The 22,918-nt window shown below is 45.8% G+C and overlaps 1 protein-coding gene across 2 annotated transcripts in view; it reads left to right on the forward strand.

Moving 5' to 3' along the window:
* BCAR1 (BCAR1 scaffold protein, Cas family member) overlaps positions 1-22,918 on the forward strand; it is a 155,193-nt gene that overhangs the window by 114,238 nt on the left and 18,037 nt on the right. For both annotated transcript variants that reach the window (XM_069740499.1, XM_069740500.1), the window contains exons 3-4: positions 12,643-12,801; positions 19,630-19,752. In XM_069740499.1, the coding sequence (XP_069596600.1) occupies positions 12,643-12,801; positions 19,630-19,752 (282 nt within the window). The remainder of the gene's footprint in view (positions 1-12,642; positions 12,802-19,629; positions 19,753-22,918) is intronic.

Raw genomic sequence — 22,918 nt, forward strand, 5'->3', positions numbered from 1 at the left:
GAGGCGCTCACCTTCTGCGGAAAATCCCAGAGTTTACTATCCACAGACAGACAATAAGCCTAGGACGTCAGTCCTACAGAGACTTCACAGCGTAAACTCCTTCACCCCTTTCCACTCGACCTTTGAGATTGTATTAATAATGACAAAACCTAGCAGGAAGGAGAAGCTTTAGGACACTCCTCTTCTTACGTGTAACAGCGTCTTCTGTGTATGATCAAGAGTAGGTTCATTGCCCGCAAAATGTCGCCAAAAAGAAAGACTTTGCATCAAAACGTCATAGGGTAGTATTAGCCATTGGCTGCTCACCATTATTGGCACCCTTCATTTTTTTCCTAGACTGTACAATATCTTCAGAAATAAATGGAAATGTACCAAAGTTATATCCTCAGGATGTTTTAATTAGTGGTCCAAAGTAATACAACAATAAAATATTTTTTCAATTTACATGTTGCTATTTTGAAGAATAAACAGTATAAACCGCATGTGCAGCAGTAAAGGCACCCGTAATTCATACTTGGTTGCACACCCTTTGGCATTGATGATGGCCTCCAAATGTTTCTTGTAGCCATCTATAAGCTTCTTGCACTTCTCAGCTGGTATTTTCTCCCACTCTTCCTTTGCAATTTGTTCAAGCTCTTGAATGTTTGCAGGGTTCTTTTTCCCAATGGCAGATTTCAGCTCACCATAAATTATTTCAATGGGATTGAGGTTAGGACTCATTGTTGGCCATTTTAAAGCAGTAATTTGTTTTTCTTTTCAACCATTCCTGTGTACTTTTGGATGTGGATGTGTGCTTTGGGTCATTGTCTTGCTAGAGGACCCACGATCTTCGAATCAAACCAAGTTTTCTCACACTTGGTAGGACATTTCGCTCTAAAATATCTTGATAATTCTCTGATTTCATGATTCCTGTGATACGGTCAAGGCCTCCAGTACCAGATGCAGCAAAGCAACCACACATCATTATGGATCCTCCGCCATGCTTAATTGTTGGTAGGGTGTTCTTTTCCTTATAAGCTTCATTGCACCGTCTGTAAGCAAACTGTTGCTTTGCATTGCCAAAAAGCTCTGTTTTTGTTTCATCTGTCCACAGAATATTTTTCCAGAAGGATTGTGGTTTGTCAATGTATTCTATGGCAAGGATCAGTTGTTCATTTTTATGTCTTTTCTTCATCAATGGTTTCTTCCTTGGCCATTTGTCGATAAAGCTCTTCCTGGTTTAGTGTGCAGTGTATGGTACTTGTTGAAATCATGACCCCAGACTGTTCCAGGTTCGTTGGCGTTGGCCTTCAGGTCTTTGGATGTTTGAAGTTGATTTTTCCACCTTTTGCACTGACCTTCGAAGACATCTCTTGTCAATTTTCCTCTTTCCCCCACATTCAGGGAGGTTCATGACGGTTCCATGCTTGGAAAACTTCTAATAACATTGTGTACTGATGAAACTGGGATACCAAGGTCTTTGGTGATGGCCTTATACCATTTAGAAGTCTTGTATTTGCCAATAATAGGCAGTTCTGATGTCTTGTTGAAGGGAGGATGGATGCGGTCATGTATCATGAGCTTTTTGGCCAACAAATAAGAGCATTAAAGGTGGGTCGTGGCTGGGTCTTCCAGCATGACAATGACCTGAAACACACAGCCAGGGCAACTAAGGAGTTGCTGTGTAAGAAGCATTTCAAGGTGCTGGAGTGGCCAAGCCAGTCTCCAGACCTGAAGCCAATAGAAAATTTTTGGAGGAGCAGAAATTCAACATTTCCCAGCTACAAGACCTTACAGGAGGAGTGAGCCAAAATCCCTGCTGCAGTGTGTGGAAACTTGGTCAATAACTACGGGACACGTCTGACCTCTGTCCCATTCTCATCCGTGTTCTGTCTGTGTGCTGCCCATGCGCTGTCCATGTTCAGTAAATAATAATAATCTTTATTTTTATATAGCGCTAACATATTCCGCAGCGCTTTACAGTTTTGCACACATTATCATCACTGTCCCCGATGGGGCTCACAATCTAGAATCCCTATCAGTATGTCTTTGGAATGTGGGAGGAAACCAGAGTGCCCAGAGGAAACCCACACAAACACGGAGAGAACATACAAACTCTTTGCAGATGTTGTCCTGGGTGGGATTAGAACCCAGGACTCCAGCGCTGCAAGGCTGCTGTGCTAACCACTGCACCACCGTGCTGCCCGTATGTTTGCTGTCCATGCACTGTCTGTATTCTGTCCGTGTTCTGTCCATGCGCTGTCCATGTTCTGTACGTGTGCTGACCATTCGCTGTCCATGTTCTGTCCAATGCACTGTATGTGTGCTGTCCATGCGCTGTCCATGTTCTGTCCAATGCGCTGTATGTGTGCTGTCCATGCGCTGTCCATGTTCTGTACGTGTGCTGACCATTCGCTGTCCATGTTCTGTCCAATGCGCTGTATGTGTGCTGTCCATGCGCTGTCCATGTTCTGTACGTGTGCTGACCATTCGCTGTCCATGTTCTGTCCAATGCGCTGTATGTGTGCTGTCCATGCGCTGTCCGTGTTCTGTCCATGCACTGTCCATGTTCTGTACATGTGCTGTCCATGTTCTGTATGTGTGCTGCCCATGTTTTGTATGTGTTCTGTACATGTGCTGTCCATGCGGTGTCTGTGTTTTGCACGTGTGCTGTCCATGCGCTGTCCATGTTCTGTACATGTGCTGTCCATGTTCTGTATGTGTGCTGTCCATGTTCTGTACATGTGATGTCCATGTTCTGTACGTGTGCTGTCCGTGTTCTGTCCATGTGCTGTCCATGTTCTATACGTGTGCTGTCCGTGTTCTGTCCATGTGCTTTCCATGCACTGTCCGTGTTCTGTACATGTGCTTTCCATGCACTGTCCATGTTCTGTCCATGCACTGTCCATGTTCTGTACATGTGCTTTCCATGTTCTGTACGTGTGCTGTTCATTTTCTGTACGCGTGCTGTCTGTGTTCTGTCCATGTGCTTTCCATGCACTGTCCGTGTTCTGTACGTGTGCTGTCCATGTTCTGTACATGGGCTGTCCATGTTCTATACATGTGCTGTCCATGCACTGTCCATGTTCTGTACGTGTGCTGTCCGTGTTCTGTCCATGTGCTTTCCATGCACTGTCTGTGTTCTGTACATGTGCTCTCCATGTTCTGTACATGTGCTTTCCATGTTCTGTACATGTGCTGTCTGTGTTCTGTACGTGTGCTTTCCATGCACTGTCCGTGTTCTGTCCATGTACTGTCCATGTTCTGTACATGCGCTGTCCGTGTGCTGTCCATGTTCTGTATGTGTGCTGTCCGTGTTCTGTCCATGTGCTTTCCATGCACTGTCCATGTTCTGTACATGTGCTGTCCATGTTCTGTACATGTGCTTTCCATGTTCTGTACATGTGCTGTCTGTGTTCTGTACGTGTGCTTTCCATGTTCTGTACATGTGCTGTCTGTGTTCTGTACGTGTGCTTTCCATGCACTGTCCGTGTTCTGTCCATGCACTGTCCGTGTTCTGTCCATGCACTGTCCATGTTCTGTATGTGTGCTGTCTGTGTTCTGTCCATGTGCTTTCCATGCACTGTCCATGTTCTGTACATGTGCTGTCCATGTTCTGTACATGTGCTTTCCATGTTCTGTGCATGTGCTGTCTGTGTTCTGTACGTGTGCTTTCCATGCACTGTCCGTGTTCTGTCTATGTTCTGTACATGCGCTGTCCGTGTGCTGTCCATGTTCTGTATGTGTGCTGTCCGTGTGCTGTCCATGTTCTGTATGTGTGCTGTCCGTGTTCTGTCCATGTTCTGTACGTGTGCTGTCCGTGTTCTGTACGTGTGCTTTTTTTTTTACTATTAATCAGTTCCAGGACTATTTCCAGTTTCCTATGCTACAGAATTGTAAAGTATCTGTAAAATTCAGAAGCTAAATACAGCATTCAAATTTTTTTTTCTCACCCCCATCATTGCAGCATGCTGTGACTTTTTTTCTCATGCCGAGTACAGTTGAGAGAGAATACGCAGATCTGTGCGGCCTCATTGAATAACATTGGTCCGAGGCAATCCCATTTTTTATCGTATTGCACTCGCCCTATTTATCCGCCAGTGTGAGAGAGCCCCGACGGTGACACAGGGCATTCAGGGACAGCGGGCGCGATCAGCTTGGTAAGACAGTAATGTGTGCCTAGCCTACAAACGTAAGATTACATTTGGTAGCTACAATGAATCAACATGTCTTCCTTGTCAGGAAATGTAATTACATGGCATCACCAAGTCAGCGCCGAGCTCTGTGATGGCGTCTTATTGATTAGTGTCATCGCCAACTGCAACACAACAACTTCATGCCCAGAAAAATCTGGTCATTTTCCTGCTTTAGGGGAACTGTAAACCTAGAAATGAATGTGAAAATAAAAATGAAGTATAGTTATCCTCACTGTTTGTTAGTTTGTATGATCCCAAAACAATCAGTCATGTAGAAATCCTGCAAAAGAACACCAGGGTGAAAAGGAATCTGTAAGCTGAGAGCAACATATTGTAGGGGCAGAGACCCTGATTCCAGCGATATGGGCTGCTTGTTGTAGTTTGAATAAAATCAGTGTTTTATCAGCAGGAGATTATCACTACAGGACTAGGTGCCTCCTAGTCAGCGGTTCTGTATAACCTCGGCACCATCACTGATTGGTAGCATTCTGTCAATGTATAGAGTCCACAGAAAGCTACCAATCAGTGGTGTGGGCAAGATTATACAGAGCTCGGCATTCAGAGTTCTGCTAAATCTGCAGCAGAAAAAACAGGGATTGTATCAAAATGACAGCAAGCAGCCTAGTAAGTGACACATCGTTGGAATCAGGGTCTCAGACCCTACAAACCTAGTGACAGATTCCCTTTAATCTGCTGATTAACTGTATGTTTGGCAAATGCCATCCCTCTTTATGAAGGGGTTATGGCTTAGCAAACCTCTCCCTACTACAGACAGGGAAGAGGGGGGAGGCTCCTGCTGCAGTCAGTTATCTTGTGCTGTGTGTTTTCACTTTAGTGTAATAAAGGATTCTGTGTTATGGATGAAGCAGCCGGCATTGTATTCAGTGTAAAGTTACATCCAGAATTAGATGTGACACAATGCTGGGTGTGGAGGGTGTGGACACCGGCGATGGGACCCTCCAGGGAAATGCTGATTTCATCTCGTCAGCTGGAAGAAAAAGTGACGTCCAAGAGCTGGTAGCAACTTTATTGGAGATGTTAGAAAATCTGGACGTGTAGGAGGAGATGGTAGGGTTTAGGTGTTTGAGCCTTCAACACACAAGTTTAGTAAGAGGAGATGTTTCGCTGCCCTTTCACGTTGCACCTTCAGGCTATCGTAAGGTTTAATGCCATAAAGAAGGTCTTGGGGTGGGCAATAATATGGAAATCCCAGAGCCATGATGATCCAGCTATGTACCTGGTGCCATCTATTAATGATATGGATGTGTCACGGTCCACGATTGCACCAGATAGAACATAAAGTATGCCGCCAAAGCTGTAAATGAAATGTCAGCGAAACGTTGCCCGAGCTTCACCATGTGAATGATTACTACCTGTAAGAACTTAGTACTCAGGCAGCCCTGAAATTACTGCTCTTGGAAACTAATCTAAAGTCATGGAAGGAGACCTCTTAGGATATCTGATTGTATCTGCACAGTAAATTCCCTGGGTGTCTGTGGATACGCCAATAACTCCACACAAGGATTATCCCCATTCAGCCGGAATAATCTATGTGGTGCTAATATTCAGCTCTTCAGTACAGAATGTACAAGAATGAACTTGCTCGCTCTTCCCTCAGTTACATTTTTCCACTGTCCTTCATTTTGTGGCCGTATACTCATATCAGAGGCAGATGGCAAGATGTAGTAGCCTGCATGCAAAGTATTTGTGCCTGTCCCATCCATCTGAGTTGGGCTGGTAGAAATGTACACATTTGTTGAGGAACAACCCATTCTCCCATTCTCCATTCTGATACAGTATATAGAGGTTTCTGCAATCATTCTTCCGGTTTCTCTGGTTCTATAGATAAATTATGTTGGTAGTCTCCTTTTGCACACTTCTGCTAACGATTCCTGGGCCCCTCTTCTTCTTTCCCCCAAATGGCCACAGCACTGTACAGACATTGACTTCCTGGGCCCCTCTTCTTCTGTGCCCCCAAATGGCCACAGTACTGTACAGACATTGACCTCCTGGGCCCCTCTTCTTCTGTGCCCCCAAATGGCCACAGCACTGTACAGACATTGACCTCCTGGGCCCCTCTTCTTCTGTGCCCCCAAATGGCCACAGTACTGTACAGACATTGACTTCCTGGGCCCCTCTTCTTCTTTCCCCCAAATGGTCACAGCACTGTACAGACATTGACTTCCTGGGCCCCTCTTCTTCTGTGCCCCCAAATGGCCACAGCACTGTACAGACATTGACTTCCTGGGCCCCTCTTCTTCTTTCCCCCAAATGGTCACAGCACTGTACAGACATTGACTTCCTTGGCCCCTCTTCTTCTGTGCCCCCAAATGGCCACAGTACTGTACAGACATTGACTTCCTGGGCCCCTCTTCTTCTGTGCCCTCAAATGGCCACAGCACTGTACAGACATTGACTTCCTGGGCCCCTCTTCTTCTGTGCCCCCAAATAGCCACAGCACTGTACAGACATTGACTTCCTGGGCCCCTCTTCTTCTGTGCCCCCAAATGGCCACAGTACTGTACAGACATTGACCTCCTTGGCCCCTCTTCTTCTGTGCCCCCAAATGGCCACAGTACTGTACAGACATTGACTTCCTGGGCCCCTCTTCTTCTGTGCCCTCAAATGGCCACAGCACTGTACAGACATTGACTTCCTGGGCCCCTCTTCTTCTGTGCCCCCAAATGGCCACAGCACTGTATAGACATTGACCTCCTGGGCCCCTCTTCTTCTTTGCCCCCAAATGGCCACAGCACTGTACAGACATTGACTTCCTGGGCCCCTCTTCTTCTGTGCCCCCAAATGGCCACAGCACTGTACAGACATTGACTTCCTGGGCCCCTCTTGTGCTGTGCCCTCAAATGGCCACAGCACTGTATAGACATTGACCTCCTGGGCCCCTCTTCTTCTTTGCCCCCAAATGGCCACAGCACTGTACAGACATTGACTTCCTGGGCCCCTCTTGTGCTGTGCCCTCAAATGGCCACAGCACTGTATAGACATTGACCTCCTGGGCCCCTCTTCTTCTTTGCCCCCAAATGGCCACAGCACTGTACAGACATTGACTTCCTGGGCCCCTCTTCTTCTGTGCCCCCAAATGGCCACAGCACTGTACAGACATTGACTTCCTGGGCCCCCCTTCTTCTGTGCCCCCAAATGGCCACAGCACTGTACGGACACTGATTTACAATATTTATTATTATACTTATATAGCGCCATTATGTTCCACAGCACTTTGCAGACATCTTCATCACTGTAATCTAGATTCCCTATCAGTATGTCTTTGGGAGTGCAGAAGGGAGAACCTGGAGGAAACTCACACAAACAGGGGAGAACATACAATCTCCCTGCAGATGTTGTCCTTGGTAGGATTTGAACCCAGGACTCCACACTACAAAACACCAGTGATAATCGCAGATCCACCCTGCTGTTGCATTGTGCGTGCAGTTGCCGCTATCAGTATAAGATCTAACCATTTAGCCAAGTACCTTTTCTTTTTTTAAAAATAATGATTGTGATATGAAATAAAAAACATTGACAAAACGGTTGGCCATTTTGTGATGATAGTGTCACTTTAAAGGGAACCTGTCACCTGAAAAAAACACTATTAACCTAGAGATGTGGGGTTAATCTGCATGTTAATCGCATTTTGAACCTGTCTCAGGCCGGCACTTAGCCGGCAATTGCCAGGAGGAAATTAACTTTATTCCTCCTGTATCATTCCGGTTTCAGTCAAGGGGGAGGTGCCTGCGCAGGTTCAGCCACTGCTCTGTGTATAAAGAGCGGCAGCTGTAAATGCGCCGCTGGCACTGACTGACAGCCGGCCCTAATGCTGATCTGCTGTCAGTGCGTAGGGCTGGCACTGACAGCCGGCCCTAATGCTGATCTGCTGTCAGTGCGTAGGGCTGGCACTGACTGACAGACGGCCCTAATGCTGATCTGCTGTCAGTGCGTAGGGCTGGCACTGACTGACAGCCGGCCCTAATGCTGATCTGCTGTCAGTGCGTAGGGCTGGCACTGACTGACAGCCGGCCCTAATGCGGATCTGCTGTCAGTGCGTAGGGCTGGCACTGACTGACAGCCGGCCCTAATGCTGATCTGCTGTCAGTGCGTAGGGCTGGCACTGACTGACAGCCGGCTCTAATGCTGATCTGCTGTCAGTGCGTAGGGCTGGCACTGACAGCCGGCCCTAATGCGGATCTGCTGTCAGTGCGTAGGGCTGGCACTGACTGACAGCCGGCCCTAATGCTGATCTGCTGTCAGTGCGTAGGGCTGGCACTGACTGACAGCCGGCTCTAATGCTGATCTGCTGTCAGTGCGTAGGGCTGGCACTGACTGACAGCTGGCCCTAATGCTGATCTGCTGTCAGTGCGTAGGGCTGGCACTGACTGACAGCCGGCTCTAATGCTGATCTGCTGTCCGCCTCTCACTATACACAGAGCTGTGACTGAACCCGAGACTGGTGTCGCCCCCATTACTGAAACCAGAATGCTACTGGGAGGAATAAAGTTAATTTCCTCCCAATAGTGTGGGTCAAGTGCTGGCACCGGCATGTTCACAACGCTATTGACCTGCAGATTAACCCCATATCTGCAGGTTAATAGCATTTTTTTCAGGTTACAGGTCCCCTTTAAAGTGAAACTATCATCACAAAGTGGCCTACCGTTTTGTCAAGGTTTCTTTTTCATATCACAATCCTTATTAAAAAACTAAAACTAAATATGTACCTTGGCTCAGTGGTCAGATCCAATACTGATAGCTGCACCTGTAAGCACACTGCGGCAGTTTGATTGACAGCTCGCCCTACACAGATGTGCTGCAAAGTCAGTTGTCAATCATAGTACCAGGGCGTGCTTGCAGTCGGTGCCAAGAGCCGGTGCATGCACCCATAACTGAAGTCAGGGGCTCCCAGGAAGAAACAAGTTCATCTTCTCCCGTTAGCTGGCCGGCCAGCATGGTGACCCTATTTACCTACAAATGTTAGGTAGATGGTACAAGGTAGATGGTGAAGAATGAAAATGCTGTTTTTGGGTGCTGCCGATATCAAGTAATATCAAAGATCGGGGGCGGTAAAAAGAAAGTGCATCGAAACCACACACTTCAGGGTAGATTTAACTCTTTCATCTGGCACAGATGAAAGTGCCCAGTTCAGTGGGCACGCCTGATCCCAGTGACTTCCATGCTTGCACCAGTGCTCTTCCTATAGCTCGCACAGCCAGCTCAGGGGGAGCAAACACCTTTTCTTATAGCAAATGTTGGTGAACAAGATGGTGATTTTTTTTATGTAAACCTCTGATGTTTTCGCTACAAATCCTGCCTGTCCAACTTTGGGTGGTCCGCATGTGTCTTGGCCTGTGCCAGCTGCATTGCATGCACCAGTGCTATGGCTTCCCAGTGACTCCATGTGTTTGCTATGGTAACCTGAGGGCGGCTGATGGGAATGGCTGGCTATTTAGCCATGCACTGCGCTTTGTTCTGGTAACCTAATAAAGACAAGTGGTATAATAGAAATGTCTACCTGACAAAGCAATACGCAGGACTCCTGTGCTAATAGCCGGATAAGAGACCCCCGGGGCACCTGGCTAAACCCTACAAGTCTGTGGAAAAGGCCCTCCATCCATGTCCCCCTCCCCCATGATCTTTTCATGCTCTCACTATTAATATTTTATGATACCTTGGAATAACAGGGTGGAAATACTTTGTTTAGAATTGCTAGAAAGCAGCGGCCCCCTCAGCCGCCTTCTTATAGGTAATTTGACCACTCGGTCATTGTCCTATAATAAGCACATGGCTGACATTAAAGGCGCTCTCCCCTTTGAAGCAAGAACATGTAATTCTGTCATGGCGCATTCATATCAGTAAATGCTGAGGACGCCTTCTCTTTACAGGTCATTTCTCTGCTGCTTATTACTGGATTTACTTATTAAACCTTATATTCTGCGGTAGAGTATAGGAATCTTGTCCCAAACCAATGAAGCGTACAATCTGCACCAACAATCTGCAACAGTACGGCCACGTTCACACGATCAGTATTTGGTCAGTATTTTACCTCAGTAATTTTCCTCAGTATTTTACCTCAGTATTTGTAAGTCACAACCAGCAGTGGCTGATAAATACAGAAGTGGTGACGTGTTTCTATTATACTTTTCCCCTGATTATTCCTCTCCCGGTTTGGCTTATAGACACTGAGGTAAAAAAGTGACCAAATACTGAATGTGTGACCGTTGCCTAAGGCTACGTCCCACGATTAGCGTTTGCTGAGTTTTTGATGCTGCAGAATTTCTGACCCTATTATTTAAATTAGGTTATTTGTGGTTTTTCATTGGATTTTTGAGTTAGTTTTTTACATTATATCTATCTATCTATCTATCTATCTATCTATCTATCTATCTATCTATATAGTGAACATACTGTATATATAACAGAGATAGATACTGTAAGCCCGTTGTACCTGAATGTTTATGACTCCATACTTCCATACAGTGCTAAATAACACCCCACACAATACAGTGACCGAATAATGCCGCCATATAATGCCTAAATAATACACTCATTAAATATTTAAATAATAGTATTATATAGTGACCAAATAACACTGTCGTATAGCGTATTTCCCCCACAATACTGCAACCAATGCCCCCCAAAATCTGTCCAATATACTCTATTGCCACAGGGCCCTACTCGAATAGTGAGTTAAGGCTACGTTCACATTTGCGTTGTGCGCTGCTGCGTTGGCGACGCAACGCACAACGCAAACAAGAACGCATGCAAAAACGCATAGTTTTGCGACGCATGCGTCCTTTTTTGCTGGATTTTGGACGCCCTAACGCTTGCGGCAAAAAAGACGCATGCATCACAAAACGCATGCAAACGCATGTCCATGCGCCCCCATGTTAAATATAGGGGCGCAAGGCGCATGCGTCGCCGCGGCTGCGCCCGACGCAGCCCGGCAGAACGCAAATGTGAACGTAGCCTAAGTACTGATAACGATAAAACCCAGTTATTGATGGGGTTAATGGTGAGGTCCCCAACGGTCAGGAAAGGTTTACTTCCTTTTTGTGTCCGGTCCTTGGTGGCCCCTGATAAAGAGACCCCTAGGCAAGTGCCTGTTCTGCCAGCCTCTACAACAAGCCATGGTTTTTGACCTTACTTCTAAGGTACCTACACGAGAGATGGAAATTCTGCAGATTCTCCATGGAAAAGAGAAACTTCTTCAGATGAAAGTAGCCGCCATTTCTGAATTCACTTGTGGGATTTTTTTTTTTTTTTTTTTTAATCTGCTGCATATTAGTTTTTATTACAATTTGTACTATGAATATTCAGCATCAAGGGGTGAAATCTTTAGAAAACTGCACTGCAAATCCACAGTAACATGAGGATGTATCTAAGTATTTTTGTTTCCGTTTCAGATTATATACCCCTATGCATCACAGAATAATATTAATTTATTTAGGTATTTATTTATGTATTTATTTCTCTTGCATATTTTTATAATTTCTGAAATAACTTGCCATAAAATAACAAATTGTCTGGTATAATGAAAGGAATAAACCCTACTGTGCCTGAGCAATAAGGGCTGCAGGGAACTTTGTGAAACTCCAGTAGAGAGTGAACTCAGGCCTAATCCATACACCTCTATGGATGGAGGCCGGGGTTTTCTGTGTTGTAATGTGTCTCCATCTAGTGGTGGCAATGATAATTTACACTACATTTGACCACACAAATGTGTGAACTTCATCCATGTGGTAAGGTTTCTCCTTGTGGAGATTGACATGCCAGGTCTGAGTATGAGGAGACTTAAAGGCCTTGCATGCTCAATATGCAAATAGTCTCTTCAGAGAGGAAGAGGACCAGAACTTTAGGGCTGCCTAATGGAACTGGCAATCCTATAAGTCAATATCAACAATTTATCAAGCCTTGCCATATGACTTAGAATAAAAGCCAAATTAGAAGCTTAATTTGCAGACATGTGTTTCAGAGTGTTGCCCCTCATCAGTGCAAAGTATGAGATATGATTTAGCTGGGTCAGAGGCTAAAACTGGGATCTAAGGTGTAAGTTTTATGAAGAGTGACATGACAGACCTGGCATTTCAGTATGAGGAGACTTAAATGACCCTGTCTGAAAATTGGGATTCTGGTTTGGCTTTTATCCTAAGTCATGTGGCAAGGCTTGTTAAAGGGTTGATATTGACTTGTAGGATTGCTGCTTCCAATAGGTGGCGCTATAGAGTTCAAGTCCTCTTCCTCTCTGAAGAGACAATTTGCATATTGAACTCCTTGTAGAAATGTATTTTGGCTGCTAGTTACCTACCCACAACCCAGGACCTCCAAACTGTGTATAAACTCTTTGGTAAATCCGAATTTGTGAATTTTCTTTACTTACCGTATATTGTTTTAATAAAGTGATTCATGTTGAGATCTTCGATTTATGAATTTATATAATTTTGATGTGATTTTCCTTGTACAGGTTGTTCTTCCTACTCGGAAAGGTCAAGTCTATGTGTATGATTCGCCCAAGCCAGAACCACAGGACGAGTATGACATTCCTCGACATCTCCTTCCCACTGGACCTCAGGAGATCTATGATGTTCCCACCAGGTGTTTAGTGAACAACTACAGCCCAGAGGTTTGTTATATCACTAAAACATGTAACCATAAAAACCTGGATGGGACACTCACCACTGAGCCATATAAAAGAGGGATGGGACACTCAACACTGAGCCATATAAAAGGAGGATGGGACACTCACCACTGAGCCATATAAAAGGAGGATAGGACACTCACCACTGAGCCATATAAAAGGAGGATGAGACACTCACCACTGAGCCATATAAAAGGAGGATGGGACACTCACCACTGAGCCATATAAAAGGAGGATGGGACACTCACCAATGAGCCACATATAAAAGGAGGATGGGACACTCACCACTGAGCCACATATAAAAGGAGGATGGGACACTCACCACTGAGCCACATATAAAAGGAGGATGGGACACTCACCACTGAGCCATATAAAAGGGGGATGGGACACTCACGACTGAGCCATATAAAAGGAGGATAGGACACTCACCACTGAGCCATATAAAAGGAGGATAGGACACTCACCACTGAGCCATATAAAAGGAGGATAGGACACTCACCACTGAGCCATATAAAAGGAGGATGGGACACTCACCACTGAGCCATATAAAAGGAGGATGGGACACTCACCACTGAGCCATATAAAAGGAGGATGGGACACTCACCAATGAGCCACATATAAAAGGAGGATGGGACACTCACCACTGAGCCACATATAAAAGGAGGATGGGACACTCACCACTGAGCCATATAAAAAGGAGGATAGGACACTCACCACTGAGCCATATAAAAGGAGGATGGGACACTCACCACTGAGCCACATATAAAAGGAGGATGGGACACTCACCACTGAGCCACATATAAAAGGAGGATGGGACACTCACCACTGAGCCACATATAAAAGGAGGATGGGACACTCACCACTGAGCCACATATAAAAGGAGGATGGGACACTCACCACTGAGCCACATAAAAGGAGGATGGGACACTCACCACTGAGCCATATAAAGGGAGGATGGGACACTCACCACTGAGCCACATAAAGGGAGGATGGGACACTCACCACTGAGTCATATAAAGGGGGATGGGACACTCACCACTGAGCCATATAAAGGGAGGATGGGACACTCACCACTGAGCCATATAAAAGGGGGATGGGACACTCACCACTGAGCCATATAAAAGGAGGATGGGACACTCACCACTGAGCCATATAAAAGGAGAATAGGACACTCACCACTGAGCCATATAAAAAGGAGGATAGGACACTCACCACTGAGCCACATATAAAAGGAGGATGGGACACTCACCACTGAGCCATATAAAAGGAGGATGGGACACTCACCACTGAACCATATAAAAGGAGGATGGGACACTCACCACTGAGCCATATAAAAGGAGGATGGGACACTCACCAATGAGCCACATATAAAAGGAGGATGGGACACTCACCACTGAGCCACATATAAAAGGAGGATGGGACACTCACCACTGAGCCATATAAAAAGGAGGATAGGACACTCACCACTGAGCCACATATAAAAGGAGGATGGGACACTCACCACTGAGCCATATAAAAGGAGGATGGGACACTCACCACTGAGCCACATATAAAAGGAGGATGGGATACTCACCACTGAGCCACATATAAAAGGAGGATGGGACACTCACCACTGAGCCACATATAAAAGGAGGATGGGACACTCACCACTGAGCCACATATAAAAGGAGGATGGGACACTCACCACTGAGCCACATAAAAGGAGGATGGGACACTCACCACTGAGCCATATAAAGGGAGGATGGGACACTCACCACTGAGCCACATAAAGGGAGGATGGGACACTCACCACTGAGTCATATAAAGGGGGATGGGACACTCACCACTGAGCCATATAAAGGGAGGATGGGACACTCACCACTGAGCCATATAAAAGGGGGATGGGACACTCACCACTGAGCCATATAAAGGGAGGATGGGACACTCACCACTGAGCCATATAAAAGGGGGATGGGACACTCACCACTGAGCCATATAAAAGGGTGATGGGACACTCACCACTGAGCCATATAAAAGGAGGATGGGACACTCACCACTGAGCCATATAAAAGGGGGATGGGACACTCACCACTGAGCCACATATAAAAGGAGGATGGGACACTCACCACTGAGCCATATAACAGGAGGATGGGACACTCACCAATGAGCCATATAAAAGGGTGATGGGACACTCACCACTGAGCCATATAAAAGGAGGATGGGACACTCACCACTGAGCCACATAAAGGGAGGATGGGACACTCACCACTGAGTCATATAAAAGGGGGATGGGACACTCACCACTAAGCCACATAAAGGGAGGATGGGACACTCACCACTGAGTCATATAAAAGGGGGATGGGACACTCACCACTGAGCTACATAAAAGGAGGATGGGACACTCACCACTGAGCCATATAAAAGGAGGATGGGACACTCACCACTGAGCCATATAAAAGGGGGATGGGACACTCACCACTGAGCTACATAAAGGGAAGATGGGACACTCACCACTGAGCCATATAAAAGGGGGATGGGACACTCACCACTGAGCCATATAAAAGGGGGATGGGACACTCACCACTGAGCCATATAAAAGGAGAATAGGACACTCACCACTGAGCCATATAAAGGGAGGATGGGACACTCACCACTGAGCCATATAAAAGGAGGATGGGACACTCACCAATGAGCCACATATAAAAGAAGGATGGGACACTCACCACTGAGCCACATATAAAAGGAGGATGGGACACTCACCACTGAGCCATATAAAAAGGAGGATAGGACACTCACCACTGAGCCATATAAAAGGAGGATGGGACACTCACCACTGAGCCACATATAAAAGGAGGATGGGACACTCACCACTGAGCCACATATAAAAGGAGGATGGGACACTCACCACTGAGCCACATATAAAAGGAGGATGGGACACTCACCACTGAGCCACATATAAAAGGAGGATGGGACACTCACCACTGAGCCACATAAAAGGAGGATGGGACACTCACCACTGAGCCATATAAAGGGAGGATGGGACACTCACCACTGAGCCACATAAAGGGAGGATGGGACACTCACCACTGAGTCATATAAAGGGGGATGGGACACTCACCACTGAGCCATATAAAGGGGGATGGGACACTCACCACTGAGCCATATAAAGGGAGGATGGGACACTCACCACTGAGCCATATAAAAGGAGAATAGGACACTCACCACTGAGCCATATAAAAAGGAGGATAGGACACTCACCACTGAGCCACATATAAAAGGAGGATGGGACACTCACCACTGAGCCATATAAAAGGAGGATGGGACACTCACCACTGAGCCATATAAAAGGAGGATGGGACACTCACCACTGAGCCATATAAAAGGAGGATGGGACACTCACCAATGAGCCACATATAAAAGGAGGATGGGACACTCACCACTGAGCCACATATAAAAGGAGGATGGGACACTCACCACTGAGCCATATAAAAAGGAGGATAGGACACTCACCACTGAGCCACATATAAAAGGAGGATGGGACACTCACCACTGAGCCATATAAAAGGAGGATGGGACACTAACCACTGAGCCACATATAAAAGGAGGATGGGACACTCACCACTGAGCCACATATAAAAGGAGGATGGGACACTCACCACTGAGCCACATATAAAAGGAGGATGGGACACTCACCACTGAGCCACATATAAAAGGAGGATGGGACACTCACCACTGAGCCACATAAAGGGAGGATGGGACACTCACCACTGAGCCACATATAAAAGGAGGATGGGACACTCACCACTGAGCCACATAAAAGGAGGATGGGACACTCACCACTGAGCCATATAAAGGGAGGATGGGACACTCACCACTGAGCCACATAAAGGGAGGATGGGACACTCACCACTGAGTCATATAAAGGGGGATGGGACACTCACCACTGAGCCATATAAAAGGAGGATGGGACACTCACCACTGAGCCATATAAAAGGGGGATGGGACACTCACCACTGAGCCATATAAAAGGGTGATGGGACACTCACCACTGAGCCATATAAAAGGAGGATGGGACACTCACCACTGAGCCATATAAAAGGGGGATGGGACACTCACCACTGAGCCACATATAAAAGGAGGATGGGACACTCACCACTGAGCCATATAACAGGAGGATGGGACACTCACCAATGAGCCATATAAAAGGGTGATGGGACACTCACCACTGAGCCATATAAAAGGAGGATGGGACACTCACCACTGAGCCACATAAAGGGAGGATGGGACACTCACCACTGAGCCATATAAAAGGAGGATGGGACACTCACCACTGAGCCATATAAAAGGGGGATGGGACACTCACCACTGAGCCACATATAAAAGGAGGATGGGACACTCACCACTGAGCCACATATAAAAGGAGGATGGGACACTCACCACTGAGCCACATAAAAGGAGGATGGGACACTCACCACTGAGCCATATAAAGGGAGGATGGGACACTCACCACTGAGCCACATAAAGGGAGGATGGGACACTCACCACTGAGTCATATAAAGGGGGATGGGACACTCACCACTGAGCCATATAAAGGGAGGATGGGACACTCACCACTGAGCCATATAAAAGGGGGATGGGACACTCACCACTGAGCCATATAAAAGGAGGATGGGACACTCACCACTGAGCCATATAAAAGGAGAATAGGACACTCACCACTGAGCCATATAAAAAGGAGGATAGGACACTCACCACTGAGCCACATATAAAAGGAGGATGGGACACTCACCACTGAGCCATATAAAAGGAGGATGGGACACTCACCACTGAGCCATATAAAAGGAGGATGGGACACTCACCACTGAGCCATATAAAAGGAGGATGGGACACTCACCAATGAGCCACATATAAAAGGAGGATGGGACACTCACCACTGAGCCACATATAAAAGGAGGATGGGACACTCACCACTGAGCCATATAAAAAGGAGGATAGGACACTCACCACTGAGCCACATATAAAAGGAGGATGGGACACTCACCACTGAGCCATATAAAAGGAGGATGGGACACTCACCACTGAGCCACATATAAAAGGAGGATGGGACACTCACCACTGAGCCACATATAAAAGGAGGATGGGACACTCACCACTGAGCCACATATAAAAGGAGGATGGGACACTCACCACTGAGCCACATATAAAAGGAGGATGGGACACTCACCACTGAGCCACATAAAAGGAGGATGGGACACTCACCACTGAGCCACATAAAAGGAGGATGGGACACTCACCACTGAGCCATATAAAGGGAGGATGGGACACTCACCACTGAGCCACATAAAGGGAGGATGGGACACTCACCACTGAGCCACATATAAAAGGAGGATGGGACACTCACCACTGAGCCACATAAAAGGAGGATGGGACACTCACCACTGAGCCATATAAAGGGAGGATGGGACACTCACCACTGAGCCACATAAAGGGAGGATGGGACACTCACCACTGAGTCATATAAAGGGGGATGGGACACTCACCACTGAGCCATATAAAGGGAGGATGGGACACTCACCACTGAGCCATATAAAAGGGGGATGGGACACTCACCACTGAGCCATATAAAAGGGTGATGGGACACTCACCACTGAGCCATATAAAAGGAGGATGGGACACTCACCACTGAGCCATATAAAAGGGGGATGGGACACTCACCACTGAGCCACATATAAAAGGAGGATGGGACACTCACCACTGAGCCATATAACAGGAGGATGGGACACTCACCAATGAGCCATATAAAAGGGTGATGGGACACTCACCACTGAGCCATATAAAAGGAGGATGGGACACTCACCACTGAGCCACATAAAGGGAGGATGGGACACTCACCACTGAGTCGTATAAAAGGGGGATGGGACACTCACCACTGAGCTACATAAAAGGAGGATGGGACACTCACCACTGAGCCATATAAAAGGAGGATGGGACACTCACCACTGAGCCATATAAAAGGGGGATGGGACACTCACCACTGAGCTACATAAAGGGAAGATGGGACACTCACCACTGAGCCATATAAAAGGGGGATGGGACACTCACCACTGAGCCATATAAAAGGAGGATGGGACACTCACCACTGAGCCATATAAAGAGGGGATGAGACACTCACCACTGAGCCATATAAAAGGGGGATGGGACACTCACCACGGAGCCATATAAAAGGGAGATGGGACACTCACCACTGAGCTATATAAAAGGGGGATGGGACACTCACCACTGAGTCATATAAAAAGGAAATGGGACACTCACCACTGAGCCATATAAAAGGGGAATGGTTTGTTAGCTGCTGAATTCTGACATTATAACCATTGTTGCTAAATGCACAGAATGAGACCTGGAGCAGTGCTTGATCCCTGTTATTTTATATATCCATCACTAAAATGTGATCAGAGTTTTTGTGAGCATCCGATAAATCTTTAGGTCTAAAAATAAAGGGTTATTCTATAGATAATAACTTCTAGAGTAGTGAGGGTTTAACCACTGGGACTCGCACCGATCGGTAGTTTGGTGTATGCTCCACTGCCACTACATTCATTCTCTATGGGACACCCAAGTGCTGCGCTTAGTTTATTTCGGCTGTCCCCATAGAGATTGAATGGAGCACTCATCGAGCATGCGCACTGCCAACCCATTCTAACAGGGCGACAATTTTCTCATTCTGCCAATCTCTGGGGGTCCCAGCAGCCCCTGCCACAATCATACATTATCACCTATCCTATTTAATAATATGGTTTTACGGTATTAAGATGACTTTATTTTGGTCTTGCACAGGTCTACGACATTCCACCAATGGCAGTAAAAGGTCCTGTCAGCAGAGAACAAACCCAAGAGATATATGACATCCCTCCCAGTGTGGAAAAAAATCTCCCGGAGCATCTGCAGTCTCATTTAATGGTAGGAGATTTAGACTTTTATTACAATACTTAAAGGGATTTGTCCATTACTTTTACAATCTTTTCTTAATTACTATATTCAAGAGTGTAATATTAAACCAACGATGTTGGTACAGGGTCTCATAGCCCTCACATGACATTGTTCTATGTTGTCAGCGCTGCAGCCAATCTACAGATGCTCCTGGGCCACAGTTTTCATTCTTCGCTCGGTCGTCCTAGGTTTGTAAGAGGAGTTTGTGATAATTTTAGCCCATTAGAGGATGCCAAATGGCAGGAGTGAGCATGTGGCATAACAATGTTACAGCAGGAACAGGAGAGTCAGCGCCAGTATAGCTGCTGGAACAGCGCCGGTGTGGTAGTTGAATATAAGTATTTTTTTTTTCTATCTGGCACTATTGCAATAAGAAAAGGTTATTGAAGTAGAGGACAACCCCTTAATTAGTTCTAAGACTGGTCACGGTGGGATTGCTTTTACGATTTTTTTTAATCAAGAACAGAGTTTACCAAGTACCCTGTGTTATTTATTTGCACTATTACTATTTACTTGCTTCCAGCAGGGTATTTGCTCATTTTGTTTCTCTTGTACCCATGTATACCAACTTATGCTCCAGCTCATTTCTTTGGTTTAGTTGTAGTTCGAAGACTGGGTTGGCAAATTGCAGACATAGTGCATTTTTTACAGCTATTTCCAAAAAATCACTTAAAAAACACCATGGGCGCAAAATATGAACCCAGCCAAATGGAAAATTTGTATGTTAGTTATTTTTTTTTTCTTTCATGTAAAATTGATTTGCAGTGTTCTGACCATATTCCATCAATGTTTTCCCTGTTAAAGTGAATCTCTTATGTTGAACATGCTGTCCTGTCTGTGGACATCAGGTTTTACAGCACAAGGAGCTGGGGAAGTTGATATTTAATGACACTGATACTTATTTTCTAATGCGAACCCTTGTTAACTCCGAGCTTAGGAGTCCATGAGGTAGACTTACTGATACAGGGAGAACTGTCAATCATCAGAAAATTAAATTTTGCTTAAATCAAATTTTTATCTTAAATCTTTTTTGTGCATTTTTCTTTTTCTAGATATGCATGCTGAACACTTGCAATTTTTTTTATTTTGACCAAAGAGCCATATATTAGGATAACAGAGCCATATAAACACCATCACACAGCAGGGTGACAATGAAATATAACACCTATATTCAGATAACACAGGATCCACCATTTATAATAGATGATGGCTAGAGCTCTCCTCTTCCTCCCCCTCCCTGCACAATAACCTCTGCACAGGACACAGAGCATGCCCAGGAAACTCTCCCATAGACGTCAGTGAACATCTCCAGTCTATAATTTCCTATAGTCCATAGGACTACTGTAATGTATATCTCTAAGGCCCCCTTCTGTTTTTTTTTTTGTCTGTATGGGGTCCATTTTTTGACCGACGCAAATACGGACATACACACACCCATTGTTTTCAATGGTGTTGCGCATATGTCCGCACACTGATGACACCGTACCATCTCCTGGGAAGAAGTGGTACAGTTCACACTGCTCCCAGGTGCCAGCTGATGAAGGCAACTCTCTTCGTTGTTTGTTCTCCCTGAGATCAGCGCAACCATGTGACAATGATGGGAGCACCCACTGTGTCCCTCTTGTGTATCATAAAGAATTAAATTTAAAAAATGACGTGGGTTCTCCACATAATTTTCATAACCAGTAGAGGGAAAGCCGACCACTGGGGGGTGATGTTAATAATCTGGGAAAAGGAACAATATCCCAAAAGGTTCCCAGATCTATTAATAATAGCTCACAGCTGTTTGCTTAGCCTTTACTGGTGTATTTACCGGGGCTATGACAAAATAATGACGTAGGGTCCCCCTATAAATTCAAACCAGCAAAGGCTAAACAGACAGCTATGGGTTGATAAGAATACCCTGTGAAGGGGTCAGAGATATTGCTCTCCCCAGGCTACCAATATTAACCCTTTGCTGCCCCAGAAATGGCGCATCCATAAGCTGCACCAAATCTGGCGCTTAACGTCGCTCTTTCCACTTGGCCTGTGGTGGCAGCTCTGGGTTGATAAGAATACCCTGGGAAGTGGTCAGAGATATTGCCCTCCCCAGGCTACCAACAATAGCCCTTAGCTGCCCCAGAAATGGCGTATCCATAAGCAGTAACAAATCTGGCGCTTAACCTAGCTATTTCCACTTGCCCTGTGGTGGTAGCAAGTGAGGTAATATTTGTGAGATTGATGTCAGCTTTGTATTGTCAGGTGACATCAAGCCCAGGGGTTAGTAAAGGAGAGGCATCTATAACACGCCCCCATTACTAGCCCCATGGTAAGTTTAAAAATAAACACACACAGCAAGAATAAACTCCTTTATTTGAAATGAAACAAAACACCCTGTTTTACACATTTATTTAAAAATAAAAAAAGTTACACTCACCTTTACACCTAATCCATTGAAGCCCATGTCCCCTATAAAAAAACAAAAATAATAAACAGCAATATCCCTCACATGTCAAACGTGAAGATAATCCATAGATGCCCATATCCCCTGTTGAAAAAAACAAAAATAATAAAGTACCATATCCCTCATCTGTCTGAGGTGAAGATAATCCACATTGTCCTTTGCCGTAATCCATCTCTGCAACATCTGATTTTCAAAATGAACGGTGCCATTCATGCTGAAAACCAGAGCACAATGAGCAGCTTCAGTGACGAGCGATGACGTAATAGAACGTAATAGAGCTTACCGCCGGTCACTGAAGCTGCGTTTCCACAGGCAGTTCACCGTGAGCCAATGAACTGTGGTGACCTCAATGAGGGGGACCCTATGTCATTATTTTCTGGGATCCTCCGTAAATTCACCAGCAAAGGCTAAGCAAACAGCTGTGAGCGATTATAAATAGCCTGGGAACCTTTTGGGGTATTGTCCGTTTTCCCAGATTATTAACATCAAGCCATGGGCTTTCCCTCTGCTGGTTATGAAGATTAGCACTAGACTACTGCTGCTTTTCCTAGGCACCGGTACTATAATTATAGTGCTTTATTGCGGAGAGTCCAGGCCCAGGAATGGAGTCACTGGATTACAATTCTGGTGATATGATGCACGGATGGCCGGCGTGCGTTTCTATTCATGGGATGATGTGCAGCAGGTTAATCT

Source organism: Ranitomeya imitator, chromosome 9, assembly GCF_032444005.1.
Source record: "Ranitomeya imitator isolate aRanImi1 chromosome 9, aRanImi1.pri, whole genome shotgun sequence".
Taxonomy (NCBI): Eukaryota; Metazoa; Chordata; class Amphibia; order Anura; family Dendrobatidae; genus Ranitomeya; species Ranitomeya imitator.